General features: G+C 40.8%; 1 protein-coding gene across 1 annotated transcript in view; it reads left to right on the top strand.

Annotated features, from left to right (window-relative positions):
• LOC146990349 (leucine-rich repeat-containing protein 4C-like) overlaps positions 1 to 21483 on the top strand; it is a 43046-nt gene extending 21563 nt beyond the window's left edge. Inside the window, exon 2 of the mRNA XM_085772305.1 lies at positions 16552 to 21483. Coding sequence (XP_085628431.1) covers positions 16579 to 18474 — 1896 coding nt within the window. The 5' untranslated portion in view covers positions 16552 to 16578 and the 3' untranslated portion in view covers positions 18475 to 21483. The remainder of the gene's footprint in view (positions 1 to 16551) is intronic.
• Positions 21484 to 23073: the final 1590 nt, after the last annotated feature.

The raw sequence follows: 23073 nt of genomic DNA, 5'->3' as shown, positions 1-23073 counted from the left end.
GAAAACCAGTCTATCATAGGTTTTTTTTTTTTCCCCCATTTTGGAGCAGGCCCTGATTTTAATTACTATACATGGTGAATTAGCTAATGAATAATGAATGGATTCCTCACACTAAGTGCTCTGACTGCAAATTCACTTGCAGTTCTCTCACTCTACAACCCCCTCACACACTGCCAATGTTGCTCTCTGATTCTGTCTCTTTTCACCCCCCACCCACCCACTCACACTCCCCTCCATCCACCCACCCATCTCCAAGAGTTGGATTCACACACACAATTTCTTTCCATCTCTGCTTTTTTTTTTCTCACTCACTCAGATTTGATTAGATTTTCCTCTGTAAGGAATTATTTAGTGATGATAGTAAGAGAATGAGAGGGAGACAGAGAAAGGCTCCAGGATAGAGAGAGAGACGGATAGTGGCTCTCAGGGGAGCGAGGGAAGAAGGGAGAGGAAGGTGCTTCGAGGAAAGAGAGTGAAAAAGCTGGAGGATTAAGGTGTCGAGGAGCTGCAGACATGGAGAAAGACGCAGGGAGAAAAAAAAAAAAGACAATGTACTCTGTGTGCTCAGTCTGCAGAACTTCAACATCTGTGAAGCTGAGATCAAAAAAAAGAAGAAAAACAAACTACAAATATACATCTATGAATATAGGAAAATGTAATTCTGAGCTATATAAGCCGAGGGTTGTGTGTTTTATTCTGGTAGCCAGCCGAGGAGAACATATAAACTCCAGACACAAAGGTTGTGTGTGGATTATTGACAATATTATCACTGTGCCTATGTGTTTTCTCCACATGCTCCAGCCTCCTCCCATGCAGTCTACAGTACACACATGCATGTTAGGTCAACTGGACACTCCAAGCTGCCTGTAGGTGTGAAGGTGTTTCTCTGTCTATATGTGTTAGCGCTCCGATAGACTGGCAACCTGTCGGGAGAGATTTTCACCCAGAGCATGGGAGCAACAAGTGCCAGAGAACATGGATGAACGGATTTGCTGATGGCATAACTGTAACTGACACATTTCTTAAGTGAAAGTATTTTTTAAATTATTTAAAGCTTTGAAAGGTCAGAAAGACAGTTGGCGAATGGCTAATGAATAGAGTGGAGCGTTTAGAGTGAGACTAAGAGTGGATATTGAATGCGCATTAATCAGACGTCCAAAAGCGCAAAACAAGTGGATGTAAATCAACAGCTGTTGTTAATTAATTCACCATATCATATCATCAGAGGCGCACTATCAATATACGCGATGTAAATAAATGCTGGCAGATTCCACAAGAACAAGTATGACTGCCTGTAAACCTTAAAGACACTATACTGTGCACTGCTGTTGCTCCAAAACTCCCTTTAGTGAGGTTTCTGGGCTTCTTTACCTGCGGATCTTCCAGAGGCAAAGAGGTGATGCACCTTTCAGTTGTCCCAGAGTTACTATCAAGTATCCTTAACAGTTCAAATCAAAGGGGAAATTTAAAGGAGATGTGCTGAGTTGAGATAAATCTACTAGAATTATTTGAAGTTCCCTGTGGATTATCTTAAAATAAACTGCCACTAAACCTAATACAAGGTGTTACATAGCAGTTAATAAAAATGAGACAGTTTGGAGACGGTTGTTACGGGACAGCAACACATTACGGTTCTATATCTCTGTTATTCAGGTCAGGATTAGATTAACAAATCCACTTATCAAGTTGGTACATATTTAGTTAGTATAAGTATTGTGCTGAATGTTCAACATAAGCCTGAAAGCCAGAGCTTTTAGCTTTGTTCATGCTGTTGAAGAAGTCTTTGAGTTCAGTAACTAGTGGGATAAAGGATTATTTATTATTGTGCTTTTGATTTTATCCCATTCAAAAGGGCATGGGAAACATTTTTATATTAACAAATGAAAGAAGCAACCTTTTGAGGAATAATTCCAGTGTGAAAACCCACAGGACATGAAAATAATATACCATACATCATGATATACTGTATATGACCAACTTTAGCTACCAGCAGCTAAGGACAAAAACATAGATTAATACTTTTCTAACACCATAAATAATTGCCAGTACAAACTGCACCTTCCTGAATAAATACAAATAGATGGCTTGGGGTCGCACAATCATGGAAGTGGAGGAAAAACAAGCAACCTCAGATGAAGAATAATCAGCACCGCTGCCGCTGGACAGTTCTGCCTCGGGGCAGCCAGGATTAAATATAAACAGTGTTAAATGTGTAAAGATAACCCAGGGTGATGTTAACTCGGGATTAAAGCCCAAGGTTAACAGATTCAGTCTACTGTAACATGATGTTTGCACGGGAGGGCATTGGACTTATGCCGATTAGCAACTGCTGTGTGATTCACAAAGGTAAAATTAGCCCCTGATTTTCATACGCGGCATCATCACCCTCATCGTAGCAGGTCCAGAGTGTTGCATGACACTATATTGCAAAGGTTTGCTGGATTAGCAAAATTAGGGGGAATAAAAGAAATTTAACATGTAAGCATTATTTTAATTGCTACTTGTGATAATTTGATTGTGAAGTAAAGGAAAAAAAAACAAATTACACACGAAAAAAAAAACAACAAGCAGGAAGGACAAACAAGGACACACCAACGGAGAAACTCATTTTTTGGTGGTGGTGGTTAGGAGGGGGGGTACAAATTTTGGCACAACACTAATCCTAAACAGCTTATTAGCATGCCAGCTGAGACTTCACACTATGAACGAATAATGAAAGAAAAACAAGATGGACTACCTGCTGTGTGCTGTCAACGCTGGCTACACACAATCAATCAGCCATCAGCGGCGAGGTAAACTAACACAAGCCCTTACCTAGCACATACAAAGTGTATGCAGCAGCCGGATTGGTGGACAATAACAAAACGTAATGACACTTCACTTCAAAACTTTCAAAAATAACAACAGGTGATCGTCATCATTATTTGCGGGGAAATCTAAAAAAAAAGGTATTATGGTTTGTTTGTGTAACTCCCTTCCAAACGACCTTGCACAAGCAGAACAATAATATGGCTCATGGTGATGAGTTGTGATCCTCTCTGTAGATCTGAGTCTTTCTGATAGGCCGCATGCACAGTGTACATCCGTCTTTTGCAATAATAAAAAAAAAAATGTTGACTGCCACTTGAATAATTGCATTTTCCCAGCTTTGATTTCCGTCTGACTTTAAGACGGTCTCCCACCAAGCGTCATGCATTCGCTGCCGAATTATCAAAGAAGATTAGCAGAGAGAAAAGAAAAGAGGAAGGAGAAGAGGAGAGAGACAGAGAGAGAAAGAGAGAGGGAGAGAAATCACACCACTGAGAAAATGTCTGCTCTTCAGCTTTCATTTATTGAGTCCAAATATATTTGATGGTGGTTATTTTTAAACAGACCTTAATCCTCTGCTCACCCTTCATCGTGAGGTAGATAATTATAGTAATCTGGTCAAAGGGAATTTAATTTCCTAGCTGTAAATCGTTGCAGTGGGATGGACTAGTTGCTATATAAAAAGGAATTAATGGCATCCTAGAGTTTTGACAGTTAGATGACAACGCATACGCAACAAGGAACATTGCCCAGGATGCTATTTTGAGACACACATTAGAGCTATAGGTAACATTTACCCGTAAGATACAATGCAGGTCGTGGAGTGGAAGCGTGGTTGAGAAGAGAAGGACCCATTGTTCTTTTTGTTCTATATAGAGGACTAGGTGAATAAGTCGCCTTCAAAGTAGGACAACCTAATGGCGCTCTTCTAATATTCACTTCAAATACGAATCTAGCCTTTACCTCCAGAAGCTTTGTGTCTTATGTTGGGAATTTCTTTTGAAGATATTCTAAGTAGAAGAGATTTGAGACGGGCCTCCCGTCGTAGACATACAGGAAAGAGCTTGTAATGTACTCACCGCTCTTGTCCTGCCCTTGAGCAAATCAGCGATTCCCCACTGACTGTGTGGCAGCTCAAGGGGCGCTCCATGTGAAGATGACCCCACACTCTGACCTCCCTAGAGGGAGCAAAGTGAAAAGAGAATTTCACTGCAGGGATCAATAGAAGTATCACACGGTTATCACTTTATTGGAGTCAGTTAAGGAATTGGAGGAAGAAGGGTTTAGCTTCGCTTTAATCCTAGGCCAAGATATGCAGGCCTCTAAATCGTATGTGAACATGTGTGCGTCTGCGAGCGCACAGGATTAAATATGATCACGAGGTGAATGTATGCATGTTCATTACAACTGGAAGAGTTGAGTATTCAGAATATTAAAAGACGCCATCCTCTTTATCCTCGACATAGCATAATGACTTTCATTTTTCACAGAAATGTTGAACGGCTTTTGGTTTTTGTTTGTGTTTTTTTTTTTTTTTCTTCTTGTATCTGTGCATAAAGATAATTGTAAGTAAACAGCCCACTTATAGCTGCACAGGTGAACAACGTATGCTCTTTATGGAAGAATAAGTAGATGATTGGATGCCATTTCCTTTTTAGACTATACGGGCCAATTAATATGATGAAGGCCATTAACTACAGAGAAGCTACGTTCCCTTGCAGCTTTCATCTCAGGCATTTTCCAAGACTCCAAACATGATTAAGCGAGCTGCAGCCCAGCCTCCTAGTGCACACAGATCTGAACCCAACTGTTGCCTCAGAATAGTATTGCGTATCAAATACCACATATTAATGCTTACCAGTCAAGAGAACCACGTCAGCTAAGGTGAGTCAGGAGGAGGAGTATTTTATTTAGTTAACACCATTTGCTCTGACATTACAAGTCATTTCAAACTCAAGCCAAGCCAACAGATGAACATGAACAAGCTGCTGTCACTGGCATATGGCAAATATGGCTTAAGGTTGGCGGTTTAAGACCACGTCTTTTTGGACTTGCTGTTCTTGTTTTGATGGATGGATTTCATGTTTGTGGGTGTGTGGATGTGCGTGACTGTTTTTTTATTATTATTGACATTTCATTTTACCATGTTACTGCCTGTGGAATATGTACCGGTACAGATGGGAGAGAAATTAAAGGAAAACTTTAGGGGGAAATTAGAGGAGAAACAGGATGATAATGCAATTTGATGAGTGTGAAAATGATGGGAATCATATGCCATGGCCACCAGAACTCAATCCAGCTGAACACCGCTGAAAGATTTTGGTGCTTTGTGTTAGAAAGCGCTCTTCATCACCATCATACCAACACCAGATGAGGAAATATTGTGTAGAAGAATGATGTTCATGCGATCATCAAGGCTGTTCTGGCAGTAACAAATGGTGATTTCACTAAATTGGTTTATACATTTCTGTTATTAAGCCTTTCGGTTGTCGCCATCTTGGTTTTTTAAAACCAGAAGAAATGGACGAGAAGGTGGAGCTTGGAAGGAATTAGGGGTGGATCTGACCTTAGAACAGAGGACTGTGCACGCCCTCCTACACCGGATTCCTGACCGCGCTAACATAGTTAGCATCCACATTTCAGGTAAACATTATAGCTAAGTGTTTAAGTAATCTCATTGGCTAGTTGCATACATTAGCCTTCAAGTCTACAAGATTTGGAAATATAACCTTTACCAGGTATAACATTGTTATGTTATTGTATCTGAAGCTACTGTGTCATACTATTGTATTAACATATAGAACAGAATATACGAATGACAAAAAAAAACCCAGAATGAGCTGATAACATTGTGTTTTCAAATAGGTTCTGCAAATGTCTACAAGTGTTAGAATTGTTCTTACTCTCTTTCAGAACAACCAACCCTTACTGGGAGCTGGGAACCATCACCATCACTGCTACATCTCTCACTATTACAGCGTTAGACTGGATATTTGGCGACAGCTAGGACCTTGTCACAGCGATGATGGAGGCTCTGCGCCGCCTCCACCTGCAGGGAACAGACTTGAAGATCATCTTCTCTGGCATCACCCAGACAGGCAGGTGGAAGGCTGGTGACAGGGCTCACAGGTTTAGGAACAGTGTCATGGCCTCATACTGTATGTTCATTGTATAAGTGGCAGCTTTGTACATCAACCTCACATCAGGTTTGACACGTCTGAGCTATTTTTTTGCCCAGTGGAGTTTTCACCACAAGGGGAAAATATATTTTAAAACAGTTTTGCAGAGTCCATTAAAGCCCAATTTCAGCAGTAGTGAAATGTTCATGCGACAGTTTGTTCGCCTGCTGAATTTGAGTCTTAATGGATTTTTTTTTAAGCCCAAACATAGCCTACAGTATGAGTGTTATTTTTATTAATACAATATCTTTTAATGTAACACTTCAGGCCGTGACATTGTTCAGCCTTATCAGTGTCGCTCTTCCTTGTTCCCTACATCTACACCCTCACCTGTTCCCGCCGTCTTGTTCCTCAGCCGCCCCCTCGGTCTCTGACCCTGTCTGACTCCAGGTCAGACAAGCAGTCCATCTTCTTTTGGAGCTCGATGTTCTAAATAGTTTAAAACATTAGGCAGTTCCTGTGGTTCACAGTTCTCCATCATTAAAGTTAATCTCAGTGTGCTGTTCCGAGAGCATCACTTATTTAGAGGGAGGTTGTTACTGGGGCACATTTACATTCAAATACAGTGTCAGGTTGCCTTTTAGTCCCTTTCACAGTGACATCAGAACAGCTTCTTCCTTCAAGCTGTGAACCTGCTACGTATAAACTGTTTCACACCCTGGGTGCTGGTGATAAAGGCTTTTAAGTTGTTGCTAAAAAAGATTCAACTTCATTTCATCATCTGCAACTTGCGTGGGAACTATTTATTTATATCTTGTTTTGTAAATAGTTACAATTGATTGAAATTTGCACAAACAGTATTTAATTAATTCGTTTATTGCATTCTTTTATATTCCGATGTTGTAAAATGTTGAAATTAATGCAGTTTTTTTAGTGCGCAATAAAGGTGTTTATGAAGCTCTCGAAGTTTGTTCATGGTTTTATGGAGCATATCCGGTATGAATTTTAACAACAGCAAATGCACATTGTTATAATCCCACAAGGACACACTGATGAAGGGTTTTAGGATTATTAGAGCTCGTGTTTTCCTCATGTGTCAGTTTTAATGATAACACTGTTTAAAAGAAAACGTCCTGTCAGATTGACTGTGAGATATGATGTATTTGGAGAAAGAAAAAGAAAACTAGTACAATGAAAGTTGGTTTATTTATCAATCAGTTGCTGTAGCTATGTAGGACAGGTGTGATCTTGAGCTGTTCTACACTGACAACTGCTTCAAATCTAACTGTCAAACCTTCAGTACACACTGATGACTGTGCAACTTCTATTGAGGGAACAGTAGCACATGTTGTGATTCATTAGCTGTGATACTTACTGGGATGATAATTCTGATGTATGAAAAACAGGCTTAGAATAAGACTAAGAATAAACTGAACAGCCGACTCCTCAATGTGTCATTTGGTACAATGGAACGCTCCAGCTCCAGCACACTCTCTATCCTGATTGACTATACGATCTGTCAGTCACGCTGTAACCAATCCCCTAAAGCGTAACCTGCTTTATTGTTTAATTTTCCTTAACTGGAACTATAATTTATTAAATTAACATCTTGTTGTTTTGAGGAGGTCTTGAAATTAGTAGCAGTAAACTCATTAGGAAAACATTTACTGAGATAATAAAGAACAACAAAAAAACTGACAAAATAGTACAAGTTCAGCGTCACATGACCTTAAAAGTTAGAGGTCTGTATTGCACTTTTTATTGATTTTAACTATTTATTATGTAATTGGTGTTGTTTTATTAGATGTTTACTGCGTGTGAGTGGAATGTGTTGTATAATCCAGCTGACCCCTCAGTCCAAGACAAATTTCTCCCAAGGGAGACCAATAAAGATAGTTTGACTTGACTTTGACTTTGAAAATACATCAAGTGAGAAATTGGGTCATTTTCTTATAGGCTTCTATAAACTGTGACTACTTTTTGCAACCAGTGTGTTTTTTTTCTTCAGATTTTTATGTTATAGTCTATAGGCAGTATGTGGTGGCCTATTAACTTACTTAGACATTTCCTTTTTTTTCTCTTTAATTCTGTATAATAATAGCTCTATAGTCCGTTAATGCTGCGCCAACTGAAAGCTGCTTTTACAAAAAAAAAGTACCTCCCCTTACTGTTTCACAATAACTTTTGTCACTAAACTGATTCGTCATAATACAACCTAAAACAGAATTTAAGCTCACACATGTCATCTGTGTTCCAGAGACTACACTCATACAGTACAATCTGAGTCAACACCAACCTACAAACCAACTGTGGGCCAGCCTGTGGCTTCACGGTCTGAGCATTGCACCTTTTGGAGACATGAAGGATGACTCCTCGCATACTGACAGACATAGGGCACAATCCAGAGGAAGCATTTCCAATAAGAACCGGTGGCACATTGGTGAAACAGCAATCTTAAACAAAAGCACAAAAGGACTGCACCACGTATGGTGCCATCTGTTGTTAGTATCCTGTCACCCCAATGTGAACACAAAGGCTCCAGAGAGAACTGCCTCCAACTCCTCCTATGCAGTCAATTTGCAAACTAGAATGGCTGGAATTCATTGGCAAATAGCTGTGACTGAACAGAGGACACTTCAGTGAACTAATCCCTTTGAGCACTCTGCATTTTGCAGGGAGCGGCAACCTGCCAAGACTGGCCATTGAAGCTACATTGCTATTGTGCCATTTTTTAATACAACACTGTTGTATTTCTCAACACCAACAATGAATAACAGTATTTTTCCCTTTTGGAAGTATTACCGTAGAATATCACTACGCCAGTGATACGGCACGGTGTGGTAAAAATCTCATTGGTTCATGCAAATTGCAAACTAAAATTTGCAATTTGCATGTTATATTACTAAAACACAACTCCCTGGCTCGCTTTCTACAGCTTCTGAACCTGAAAGAAATCACATTCAATGTTATTACCACATTTGCAAAGAGCCAATTTCCTCTGATGAAGCATAAAATGTAACAAGAGCATCACTGTAATGTGGAACCTTTTTAATTTGATATTTAATAATTGATCTTTCAAACAAAATGAGTCACAAGTCCATTCACAAATCAGCATCAGCCGCATGTGCACCTCCTGCACCAATCAGAAGAAACCCTCGGCTGAAACTCGGATCTGTTTAACTACTATAAGCAGGCAGCTTATGGGGTGTGTGCAGCTCATTATTACTCACCCACCTAAACCCCGGGCTGCCACCTGCTTTTATGCACCGCATGTGGAGGGAATGTGTTTCCACAGTTCCCTTCAGATCAACAAAACCCAAATGTTTTGCAGCGAGAGCATTAGTCCATATCTCTGTAACCAATTACCAAGACTGTCCCCATGCACTGCCTGAGTCTCGCTAGCACGCTTAACTGTGCCATGTTTTCATTTTATTCCAGTCATCCTCGACTCGGCTGCGATGCCCTTGCACCTACAATTGGCCGATCCTACAGATCTCTTTTTAGGAACGCAGTCATGGAAGCAGATTGGCGGGCTGCACAAGTGACACGAATACTAAGAGCGCCCTCGCATTCAGTCTGCCTGCCACCCAGGGCATCCTGTCTTAATCCCTTTGCAGAGACCAGACAGAGCCTTGGCAGAGTGCATTTGAACACGGAGGTCCCTGCAGATTATTTAGCCCATGCAATTATCATAATGGAGGCAGCATAAGGCGATATGTGAATAGGAATTGAATTATCACTTGAAAGGTGTCTCTTTACCTTCTGACAGGATAGCAACCTTTGGTTACTTCCCTGAAATAAGGGCAGAGGAAATTACATACAGGAAGTTAAAGTTCTATAATGTGATGCTCTTTAACACCACAATAGGTAAGTGCATCCCTGTGGAAAGGTTGCACTCGGGTGTATTGTTTAACATGCCTGACATTTTACAGAGTAGTTTGAGGCTTTTGTCCACTTTTTTCATTCTCCACTAAAGTTTAAAATGTATGTAATGGAGGCATTTTAGAGCCACTGACTGAACAAAAGCGAGTAAAATGGGACTATCACCAGCCAAGACTGCAGTCATCGGTCTGCAGGACGGAGTGTCTGGATGTCTGGTAATAATATGACATTTCTCATCAGAAACAATAGATTGATTAAAAATGTCGCCTGCACTGTTTTCACGGAGATAACAAATTAAAATGTGTCTATAGGTTTTTGTCCTCGCACTGATTGTCTGCCTGACCATTATTCCAGATGGCAGTCTGATTGCTCTCAATTTTGCCTTTATTTTAATTTAATCTCATTCCATCACACGGCCGGAGAAAATGAGCCTGGTGATCAAAAATCATGATGATTTTCGATAATATGGTCGTGCCATCTGGGAGGGCTCCGGCCCCGAGGGGACGGCAGACGTTAAGCTGGGGTCAGGGGGTCAGCTGTAGCACCTCTTTGCTCATCATATCATGATGATGAAGAGACCTAAATCACTGCCTGTTATCTTTTGTTGGTCATGAACCTTTACTTGTGTCAGGCAGAACAACAGCCACAATTATACTGATGCCCTGGAGGGTTTTTTTTAATACAGTGAGGTTGTATAGACTTTAGTGTTACACTGCACTGGATAATGAGTGAAAGAGATGAACTGGTTTTCTAATTCTACCACATTTTTGAGCTTTGAACATCATGAGCGTAAACCCCAATGTTATTTCTGATGCTAACATTGAATCACTTTATTTACATTTCTATTGTGTGAAATGACAGGGGTCGCTAGTTTTAGCTCATTGTTCCAAATTTTACGGCTTTCGCGTTCTCCGAAAGGTTGAGTCGATGCATCATTCAGCCTGTTTTGATGTTTTTGTGCCCCCTAGTGTGCAAAAATCAATTAATGGAGCTTTAAAATTAAAGGAACCAATGAAGCTTTTACATAAAAGCGATTGGAAAATCCAATTACACTGTTCTATTGAACTCTCCCAAAATGACTAAGAATTGCTTATTATGTAGTCTATAGAATCTAAACACATTTTGGCTCTCGCCGTTAAGTGCGAGTAACTGTGTTAAACACTTTTGGCGAGCTTTGCTGAATGTGCAGTAGTTGTAGGGTCCTGCACCTACAGCTGAAACTCACTTCACCTATTCACTCACACGCTTGAAGAATATCATCTCCAAACAGATGAGGAAACACTTGAGTGTACAGTATGACCTTGGTTTCACATTTTCAATTTTTCTCTGGCATTCAGTGGCTGCATCCATATCATTTACTAAATCTTCTATTAGTAAAACGTTGCAGCATGTTTCACAGGTTGGATCTCCTATGCAATCAGAATGATGTTAGCTTGACTCCGCATGGAGTAGTTCAGCAATTTTCCAGGGATGCTCTTCTTACATATTGTCGCTGCTGTCAGTTGTACTTCATCAATCATCAGATTCAAGGCGCAGGAATTATTTGGTGTCCAAGCTGAAATCATGACCCCTTTTTCTTCGGGTGCCCTATTTCACATAAAGAAATAAATAACACCTCAATGTGGTTTCCATCATATTTTGAATATGTGTGATCTAAATGTCAGTGTGTTGCAGCTGCAATTTCTATCACCCAGACCAAAGAGAGGCTGCACTGCCAACACACCACATTCAAAACATTCACCAAATGTGACTTCTACAACAGCTGGCCCAAACAAACCAGCCGCATAAGGAAAATTAAAATATATATCTACTGTTAACAAAAAGAGGAACTGACAGATGTTATTATACCTCAAGCTCTGCAAACATGACAATATAACAAGCACTAGAATGCATACGACTGCTGCAGGTCTGTACTCGAAGCAATCTGAGGAGTTTAAAATGGGCAGCAGCGAGCAAGCCGGTGATACTAGTAAAAAAAAAAAAAAAAAAATTGTTAGATAACACCGTCTCAAGAGAATGAGAAATGTTCAAGAAAATACACTTCATTTTTGCTGCTGTGAGACTCATCGGGTCAACGAAAGGGCCATCATTCCTGTTCCTGTTAAAAGAATAGAGTTTGGCTGATAAGTCAGCAGCGCCCAACAGCCTGCTAGATTTATTTCCCTAACACCAGCACTCTGAGTATTGAAGCCAGGGTGGGGGAGGGGGATCGCCTTTTATTTTCTCAGGTGGAGCAGAGCTGGAGAGCGAAGCACTCTCCGTCTGCATGTCAGACTGAGACAGCAGCAGTGGTGGCCGCCAGTTATGAAGGCCCCCAGTGCAAGGCTCATGCACAGGCAGCATGCAAACACGTGCTCGCACTGCAGCAAAGAGGAAGATTCCAGTGTTGGATTTTAAACGAGACAACATGAGGCGACACAAACAAAGGGATTTTCATGACAAAGTCGTGAAATCAAATCAGCAACTTAACAAACTGAATAATTAGTAGTAATTAGTGTTATTTACATAAATGGAGACTAATAGTGTGTGTTAATAACTAGGCACCACACTGAAACAAGGCTGCACACGGGTGCAGGATTTTGCACCACAAGGTTACAGCAATGCTGCTGTTCCACTTCACTTGAATCAATAGTCATCATTAGTGTATGTGACGTTTAAGAGGCTAAAAACAGAGTCCTTGGCATATTTTACCTTTTAAAAAATGACCAACATGATAAATCAATTGGCAAAATAATTTGACTGGTGATTAACTGAATGTCCCTTAGACAGAAAATCATTTGACTAATTGTTTCAGACCCATGTTATTTGTCTCCAAGTAAAGAATGGGGCTAGAAATAATCAAATATTTAATATACATAGCTGTACATTTATGTATCCTCAGGAAATTCCAAAAGAGATAAAATAATAATAACAATTTTGGTTCTATAAATAGCATTGTCTGGCACCAACAATTCCACTGTTGTTTGAGTAATGTTTGTTCCAACTTCGTAGTGTTTTCCCCAGAAAACACAGTCACCAGGGGTCATATATATTTACATCTAGAGAAGGAATAAATAGGCTTTGAACAGAGTGCCATAAATACAGTGGTACTGGGAGATGGACTCGCTTGCACATGCTCTTCCCCCCCCCCCCAAACTCATCATTTACTGTCCTGCACTGTGCTGTTTGTTAGGTCGCCTGACTTCTTTCACACAGTATATATGCTAATATATTTATCACTACTCGAGATTTGACACTGACACAAAAAAACCTGTTATCCATCTGTATCTCCCAGCCACACTGTACGCGGGGCTTGTAAGACGCAGATGGCCTGTGAGGTTACAACATCAGCACAAACGAGGTTAAAACGAGACATGCAACAAACGTATGCAAATGCAGTGAATCAGCAATGCGTTGAATGAATTAGCGAGATGACATTCAGCTCATCAGACAGCCTTCAGCCACGGGCTGCTTTCTCTATCATGATGTGAGACTTGCCAGATTTCACATCACTTCATATTTAACCCACTCGCGCTCACTAAATCAGCTGCAAGTGGCTGTGGTAATTGCATACAGGATGTGACTCGGCCTTTGATTTGAATCTCTCTTTTTTTTGCCATAAATTTCACATGTTTTTGTTTTTTTCTTTCCAGGGACTTGATTCTCATTAATATTATATTAATAGATTTCATGGAGGGATACGAAAAAAAGTGTGTTTTGTAGATGTAGGAGGTGAAAAGGATTTGTGATTCCCGAGGGCATATTAAGCAGCAGAGTGTTAATGACAGCAGGTGTTAACTGGAATGATATCAATATTAGAACCTTGTTCTACACATGAGATTACAACGCTTCCTGGTGACTTTTTCTCTCTCTCTCTTTCTAATTTCCATTTGGCAATTCAAGTGTAAACTGGGATGTTTACTTTTTTTGGACATTTGGTTAGAATAACCCCTTTAGTACTATGACCAAAAAAAGCTGACAACATTTCATGCATTATATCCTCACGTTGACTTGTGTCGAGCTGTTTTTAACGTGTGTTGTCATAATTACACCACAACAACATGATCAGAGGCTTTTTTTGGACATGAGGTGTGATTTTATTTTTTGATTGGTAAACACTCGGTTATTTAGGTCTTTGCATCGTAAACAGCCAAGCCTGCCTCCCTGGAGGGTGGGAATGTCCAGGCTAACACATTCTGCTTGTTAGAGTAGGATGTGGCTCGCAGTGCACGACAGCGACAGACTCTAATCGCCTGACATTGTCACTTAAGCACCCTGATGCTCTCAAATACTCTGTTTTATATGATAGTCTCCTTTGCTATGTGCAACCTGATTGAGACATATGTTACCCTACCGCTTTTCCAACAAACTCATTATAACAAATGAATTTGGCAAATCACAGTGGTGTCAGACATAATGCCAGTAGCTGCTGGTGCAGAAGCAGAAAAAGTAAGGGTGGGTGTGTTTTTATGTTGCTGGCAGGATTTTAGATGTAAGCAGCTACTGCTTTCAGTGGCTCTAAATACATGTTGAGCGTGCCTAGATGAAATTAATCCACGCAGTGTTGCAACGACAAAGGGAAGAAGGATGTTTGAAGATTTTTTTTTTTCTTTTCTGGTGCAATGTACATGGCATCGCTTTATGTAATGAGGCATTCTGTGCTGATAAAATGTTTTATGAAGAAGGCATGTAGCCAAGGATACAATTATCCTGAGTGGTAGATCAACATGAGTCCACTATTCTTCCTTAACTATTGAAGTGGGGGCACAAATATGAGGGTTTTGTTGACAGCTCATGAGTTTGTCTTGTCTGACATTTTCTTCTCTAAAGTGGCAGCACATGGTTGTTGTAATTCCAGCCAGATTAAATGAGCTCGTGCCAGCGGGAGGCCTCATTCGATCTGATTCCCCCGGCGGAGGCTCGTCGCGCCGCGGCCTCTCTCTGCACCGTGTCTGGTGTGGCAGCCCGGCTGGTGCAAAAACCAAGCCACATTAGAACTCATTTGTGCTGATTAAGTCAGCCATTCATCCTCACCGGAGAACATTTCCACCACAGTTAACAATTTTTACATCTTAGAAAACACCTGTCACAATAAACTCATGCCTCCTCGCTTGTGGGCTGACTGGAAAGAGATGATTAACAGATAACTTGACTTGGAAGAGCTGAGAAGAGTCAGGGAGAATACATAAACCAAAGGAGCCAGTAGGGAAGGTTAATGTTTTTTTTTTGCACCAGGCAAGAGTGCTTTGCTTTTGGCAACGGCATTAACTGCACTGAAGAATGGTGTCTGCATCACTTAATAGTACAGCTTGACACAATGCAGCCACATTTTATACCTTTACACCATAAGTAACGTTTGGTACCTATTGATTTATGTGTAGGTTAGCATCTTTGTAGGCAGATGTTAATAGGGGGTGGTAGCACATCACCACTGCTTTGTGGCAGTGGGATGTTCAGGCTGTTCAGGCTGTACTGGCTGTCTATGAATGTCTTGGTCTATTTTGGTCTCAAGCACACTCGGGCATATTCCCAGGCACTCTGGCTGAATGGTCTAATGTAATCTAATTTAATCTAATCTAATCTAAGAGTAACAAGTTTCTTGTTAGTCATTTGAGTTGGGAGATAATACATTCTGCTATCATTATACAAGGACATTATCAGACCTCTTCACAATTTTGATTCACAGCGTTTGTCAGGGATTTTGATGTGACAATAAAGTGGATTGTAATGAAAAGTAAACAGCACTGCATATGCTTTGAATAAAAAAGTAAAATTAATCAAGTATCATTGAGAAACACTGTCTCATAAACTAGAGGAAATGAAGGCAATACACAGGCAAAGTAAGGGTAAAGTACAGTTTAGGTTTATAAAAAGCCATAAACGTGTTTTATCACTGAATATGTGTTAATATATTGCTGTGTTTTTCATTAGCACATTGTCAAGAAAGTAGAGATGGAATTCCTCTATTTACTAATATGGTGGCAAATACACTATTTGTAACAATGCAAAAATTCAGTCACTGGGTGTGATGCTTTGGTGTCAGTGACTTGTCTTGTCCTAAAAACATCTTGTCACAGTGATAGAAACAGATTGTACTATTTCTTTTAAAAATGTCATAACTAAGGCTTCGGCATTAAATAATTGCAGGCTTAGGACTTCAATGAGTAAATGGGCTTACAGGAAATTCACAGGTCCTGCTCAGCTGGGAGATGCAATGCTAAGTTCTCATTTTTCATTTTTGGTCTCCTGTGTAGATATATCAGCGTCTGTGAAGTCTGCAAATCTGGGGCAATCCAGGGTTAGGGAGCTAACAAAAAGCTTGTTATATCCACAGATGGGCAATGTTGACAATTAATTGAAGCTTTTAATTCATCTTGCTCTTGTTCATTTGTCATTCTATGCACATTGTGCTGTATAAATAGATTAGGGCTACAAGTAATGATTATTTTCGCTATCAATTAATCTGTTGATTGAGATCCAAGTTACATCTTCAAATACTGCGTTTCATCTGACCAACAGTCCAAATCCCAAAGATATTAATTTTGCAATCATATAAAACATGCAAAAGCAACAACTGTTCACATTTGTGAAACTGAAAAAAGCAAATGTTTTTGTTGTCAGTCCATTCTCTGCCAACTAATCAATGCAGCACTAGAGAAGATCTTGTATTGAGCCAATGATAATTACAACAACATCGACAATGTACTCCCTTCTACTTTATGTGGTTACTAAATATTATTCTTTTGTTTTCTTCTTGTTGCAGAGAACACACACAGCAGATGAACTATGAATGCTGAACAAAATGATCTCCTCCCTCCAGCGCCAGACAATGAGAGGTCGTAGGCTGAAGGGGGCGCTGTCCAACCCCCTCTTTGTGCTTCTTTTGGCCCTTCAGATCCTGGTGGTGGCTGGGCTGGTCCGTGCTCAAACCTGTCCTTCCGTCTGTTCGTGCAGCAACCAGTTCAGCAAAGTCATATGCACGCGCCGCAGCCTACGGGATGTCCCAGATGGCATTTCCACCAACACTCGTTACCTGAATCTCCAGGACAACCTCATCCAGGTCATCAAGGTGGACAGTTTTAAACATCTGCGCCATCTGGAGATCCTGCAGCTGAGCAAGAACCACATCCGCAGCATTGAAATCGGCGCCTTCAATGGGCTGGCCAGTCTCAACACTTTGGAGCTCTTTGATAATCGGCTCACGACAATCCCAAATGGAGCATTTGAGTACTTGTCCAAGCTAAAGGAACTGTGGCTACGCAACAACCCTATCGAAAGTATACCATCTTATGCCTTCAACCGGGTTCCGTCGCTTCGAAGGCTGGATCTAGGTGAGCTCAAACGTCTGTCCTACATTTCTGACGGAGCCTTCAAGGACTTGAGCAACTTGCGCTACCTGAACCTGGGAATGTGCAACCTTAAGGAGATACCCAACATCTTACCTTTGGTCAGACTTGAAGAGCTAGAAATGTCAGGAAACCAACTCACTGTTGTCAAGCCCAGCTCTTTTACAGGATTAGCTAACCTCCAGAAGCTGTGGATGATGCATGCCCAGATCCAAACTATCGAGAGGAATTCCTTTGATGACCTTCAGTCCCTAGTGGAGCTCAACTTGGCTCACAACAACCTTACCTTTCTACCACATGACCTCTTCACACCACTGCATCGCTTGGAGCGGGTCCACCTTCATCACAACCCTTGGAACTGCAACTGTGATATCTTGTGGCTCAGCTGGTGGCTAAAGGAAACGGTACCTGCCAATACCAGCTGCTGCGCCCGTTGCCATACTCCTTCAGTTTTTAAAGGTCGCTACATTGGCGAACTGGACCACAGCTACTTCCAGTGTGATGTCCCTGTTATTGTGGAGCCACCCAGTGACTTGAATGTGACAGAAGGCATGGGTGCGGAGCTTAAATGTCGCACAAGCTCATTGACATCAATCAGCTGGCTTACACCAAATGGCTCGTTGGTAACACATGGAGCTTATAAGGTGCGTTTGTCTGTGCTCAATGATGGGACACTGAATTTTACCAGTGTCACAATGCAGGACACTGGGACTTACACCTGTATGGTTAGCAACACAGCAGGCAACATTTCGGCCTCTGCTGTGCTTAATGTCACTTCTGTGGAGAACAGCGGGGTGACCTATTTTACCACAGTCACCGTGGAGACCATTGAGACCCCGGGGGAAGATAGCCAAACACCCCTTCCCCCATTTGGCTGGGTGTCATCTTCAACAACAAAAGGTACTCCTGTTTCAACGAGGACCACAGAGCGGACTTACACCATTCCAGTTCTTGATCTAGATGGAGAGGGAGCGCTCAATGGCCTGGAAGAAGTGATGAAAACTACCAAGATTATCATTGGCTGCTTTGTGGCCATCACGCTTATGGCTGCTGTTCTGCTGGTTATTTTCTACAAGATGAGGAAACAGCAAAACCAGCAGGATCCCGATGGCCCTGCCTCTTCTATGGAGGTCATTACTGTTGAAGAAGACCTTGCGGGTGTCGCTGCCATGGAGAGACACCTATCGCTGCCCCCTCTGGAGCACTACAACCACTACAACACCTACAAGAGCACTTACCACCACCCTCCTATGCTCAGTACCATACACAGCTCAGCCACACAGGAACCTTTACTGATTCAAGCCTGCTCAAAAGACAATGTACAAGAGACCCAAATCTGATCTTGAATTTGACTTAATATTCAGTATCAGAAGTTTCATACTTGGAGTACAATGGACCAAAACATAAAAATAAAAGAAAACAAAATGACATTTACTTGACAGAGTTGATGTCGACAACAGCGATCAATCAACATTTGGCAAAGGGACGACATATGATACTTTAACAAGTGTCTTTACAAAAACAAAGATTATTTATTAAAAGTATGTCTAGTGGCTAAATGAAGAAAAACAATTTGTGATAGCTTTTTAGCTCATTTTATTTCTCTCTCTCTCTCTCTCTCTCTGTAATAATGCACAAGGGAAAGAATGGTTTACTAAAAAGTGAATATGGAATCAAATGCATCTCATGTGAAACCCACGTTAGAAATTGGCCATTACTACAGAAATTTAATGCAGTGCCATTAATTATTAAATTAGCACTTTGATTTTACCTAATAATAATATATTTTTTAGAAGGACATTGATGCACTATTTAGAAGCAGTTATTTGCTACTTGTTAAGTAACCCTTGTCCATTTTCCCAGAGGTTTATGAGACACAACATTAAATAGGTTTATATTTTCATTGCCATCATATTCTAGATGTCACTCAACGCAAAATGAGGTCTTTAAATGGCACAGCCCTGGATGATATCACAGTGAAACCAGCATGCCTGAGGAGCAAAGCAATGAAATTAGTTAAATGTGCATTTCCCCTGTGGCTCCAAAACAACAGATATACATCATTCACTTTAATTAAGATTGAGTTCTTACTTCCACTACCTTCTTTACACTTCTTCTTCCCTTCTTTCTTGTCCTCCTCTCTTGTTCCACCTCTGAATTCTCCATCTTCCCTGTCTACCCTCATTTTGCTTTCTCCCCCACTCTCCCTCTCTCCATGTCCTCTTGCTTCTTTGATTGTCTCTCTGTCACTTAGCTCAGGCACGTTCCTCACCCCTCGCCATGTCTCATTTGTCTCGCTTTATCCGCCGGCATGTGCCGTACGACGGCAGAATATTGCTTGGGAAAATGAAGGGGAGCATAAGGCTGCGGTCTGTAGCCTTCCTGTTAACCCAGTAATGATCTACGTCCACTCAGTGTCGCGTTACCTTGCCATCACCCCAGGGTCACACGAGCTTGGGCGCTGATAGTCCATCTGTTAGTACAGATAAAGAGGCAAATGAGGCTGTTTTGTAATGTAGTGTGACCCTGTCAGACTAACACAGAAGGGGCTAACATAGTCAGTGAAGCAGCTAGAAACCTGCAACAAAATAAGGGGAGATGGGTTATAGCTCATTAATCTGTATCAGCAGTTCATTTGCAGACTAACAGAGGAAAGCTGATAACAAAACAGCATGAGACTTTTCCACTCTCCCTGTGCCCAACATCTGACAGGGGGTAGAGGCCTTTGATATTGAAGCGACCCCTGCTCAGTCTCATTTTTGTCAGAGAAAAAACACACACACTTTGATGTTGCATCATTTATAAACCATCAAAACATTGTCTCTCCTGTAGTCTGTTTACGCTTTGCTTTTTCATTTAGTCTTTCAAAGACCGAGACTTAAGGAAAGGGGAGGTAGGGATAAAAAAGTGAAGAACAGTGGGTGTGGAGGAGGGGGGGGCCAGCCGCACCACAGTCATGAGGGGTCTTCAAACAGAGATATTGCAGATATGAAGGGAGAGGAGTGAAAAATAGATAAGGAATAAGGAGGCAAAACTAGCCATCAGACTGTTGCCAGGGAAACAGTGACCTTGTGCAGAAAGTAAGAAGTAGGTATGTCTTTCGCTTGGGTGTCTGTGCAACAAGCATATTTTAAGCAGATTTATTTTACGCACACCCCCCCCAGTGATTCCACAAATGCGACTAATTACTGACAAAAGTGGCATAATGAAATGTATATTTACAGATGGCTTAGATGGGATATGACCCGCACATGATGGCCCCTTTTGCAGAGCATTGCCTAGTTTTAATGATAGAAATGAAATGAATCATTGTATGATGTGAAAAATTTCACTGTCCGACAGTTCTTCTGGCCTTATTGAATTGTGTGCAGATAACGACCACAGATTACACTTACACAATGTAACACTCACTCTCAAAATCAGACACCTCATTCTCTGAAATTACTTATTATCTCTCGACAATAGAGGTGGTGGTGAACAAAGATGGCAGAATTTACATTTAACAACTGGGCACCTCTGTCGAAGCAGAGATGGATGAAGCTGTGAGTGGAGCAGGAAGAGCTAAAACAGTAGCTCATTCTGCATCAGCCTTTCATTCAGTGTTATGAACAACAACAATACTACAGTCAATGAGTGAACCATTCTTTCCCTTTCCACTGTTTTCTTTTTCAATGCTCAATTCCTTTTCAATGCTTTTGGTGGCTTAATGATTCATTGTTGATGCTGGCTACAGTGAAAAAAAAAAAAAGGATGGAGATTTTTCATATATATTAATATATATATTTGGAAATGCGGCTTGTGAGTTCTTTGGGGTGAATGGAATATCTCTGTATTGGTATTTACTTAGGCAGGATGGCTTTACGTGGAGATATATGTGAATGCCAGAGTGAAATTACGACTGACGTGCAGAATGTTGGACTTGAAATACCAGCAGAGTGAGCTTGATTTTTGTGCAAAACCCTAAGCCAAGGTGATCAAAATCTTGTGTGTTATTCTGCCAACTGTCTATGTATGGGGAGGGTTACTGTATGTGGGAATATTCTCTCTCATTTTTGGAGAGAATACTCATCAAATGGTTACATTTCTACAAAAAAAAAGAAAAAAAAATATTTTCAAAAACATAATGCAAAAAAAAAAATCTTCAGATCATAATTTTACATGTGCTTCAATTGTTAAAAAAATACAAAAATGCAAAACAAAAACAAGAAAAAAAAACAAAAAAAACAAGAGACTGTGCTTGTAAGGAGTCCAACTAATTTCTCTGAGGATGATGTTCAATTATTGATACCTGAGATTGTAGTTCATACTGTACATGAATACAAATAAAAATTGCAATTCTTTTTTTCCAATAGATTTCATGGAATGTATTATTCACTAGACTATTTCACTGTTTTTTTGTCCCATTTGCACATGAGCACATGTATAGAACTGTTCAAACAAAAAGGATTACTAAGCAGCTCCCAGAATGCTGAACAAAGACGAATGTGCTGTGAAGAAATGTACTGTAGCTTATTTTATGAGGTCAGAGGAGGGAAGTGGATCTCGCCGAGATGAAGAAAGAAAGCGATCTCTTCTGTATAACACATTGGAAGTCTGAGTCTTTTATCCAATTTCAATCACTCCATCTGTATGACAGAATCGTTTGATTCATGTGGGCAAAACTGAGAAGTTCAGAACCAATAGCACAATAGGCTATTCCTGCTCTCAGTGCTGACTCAATGTGAAGAACAAAAGACCTTGCAGACCCTGGGAGAACATTGCCACACTAATAAAAAAACACAAGTCTACCCCAATCCCACTGGCTCAACTCAACTGAAACAATTAAAAACAGGAAATATCACAATATTTGTAAAAAACATTATAACTATTCAGCAAAGACGCTGCCTTTCATTATAGTGCCTCCAAAATGGCTCAGCCGCAATTGCCGCTGGGATTATTCAATTTCATTCACAAAGTGCTCAGCTAAAGAGTGTGTAGCAACCATTGCAGGCTCCATTCAGACACTTATCTGGCGTCGTATGGTCAGTCTTGAATGCTATTCTGACAAAGAGATCATTAATTCATCCCCTAACTGATCCAAATTTATTCAGGAGGTGACACACTTAGCCACAATGAAATGATGCCAGATCCAATTCAAAAACTGAACAGTAATCTCATTAATTTCCAGGCGATAGTATGTACTGTATACTATACCAGGGAGATGGGAGTTTTTTTCTTTTTCAATTCCTAGTAGTGAAACAGATTTATTTTCAGTGCAGTCCATACGGGTTTGGAACCGGATGTAAACATTATTCCATGTGTCTTCATTAGGAAAGAAAGGAACATATAGAGCACCAAGGCTGCTCCTCTCTGTCTGTGGTGCATTCGTGTGCCGCTGTAAAGCGCTGGTTATCTGTAACTTGAGAATCAGCCGATGAATTGGACTGCTTTCACAAACTGTACTGAGAAAAATACTGTACACACAAAAAAAGCTAGTGGAAAACAAACAGTATGGTCATTTGCTTCAAGGGTGTTCTCTTTCAGTCAAGCCTGGGATGCTGGATGATCATACTGCACATAAATGCACAACGGCACACAGGGTAATAATGCACAAAGCAGCCTGCGGTGGACTTTTTCAACCAGATAAAAGGGAAAAACTGGCGCTTTCAGACAAAGAAGAGAGGCTGCATTAGTATGACCATGATACTACAGAGGAACAGGTAAACAACAAAATCTGAAACATGACAGCAACCATCAGAGAGATAATGATTTTTAACGTGGAACTGCCTCACTCACAGTTTTTACCAGAATACCAGGCTTGTTTGTCCTGGAGAGGAGAAAGCTTCCGCAGACAATTTGGCTTCTTGGAAAGGAAAGGAACTCCAGTGATCCCCCATAGTTGTTGTTCTGATTGAGAGACCCATAACAGCAGCACATTACATATTGTGCCTTCAACCCAT

This window comes from Trachurus japonicus, chromosome 3 (genome assembly GCF_045865225.1).
Source record: "Trachurus japonicus isolate A0001 chromosome 3, Traja_1.0".
Classification (NCBI taxonomy): domain Eukaryota; kingdom Metazoa; phylum Chordata; class Actinopteri; order Carangiformes; family Carangidae; genus Trachurus; species Trachurus japonicus.
This window is presented reverse-complemented; position numbering and strand designations above follow the sequence as displayed.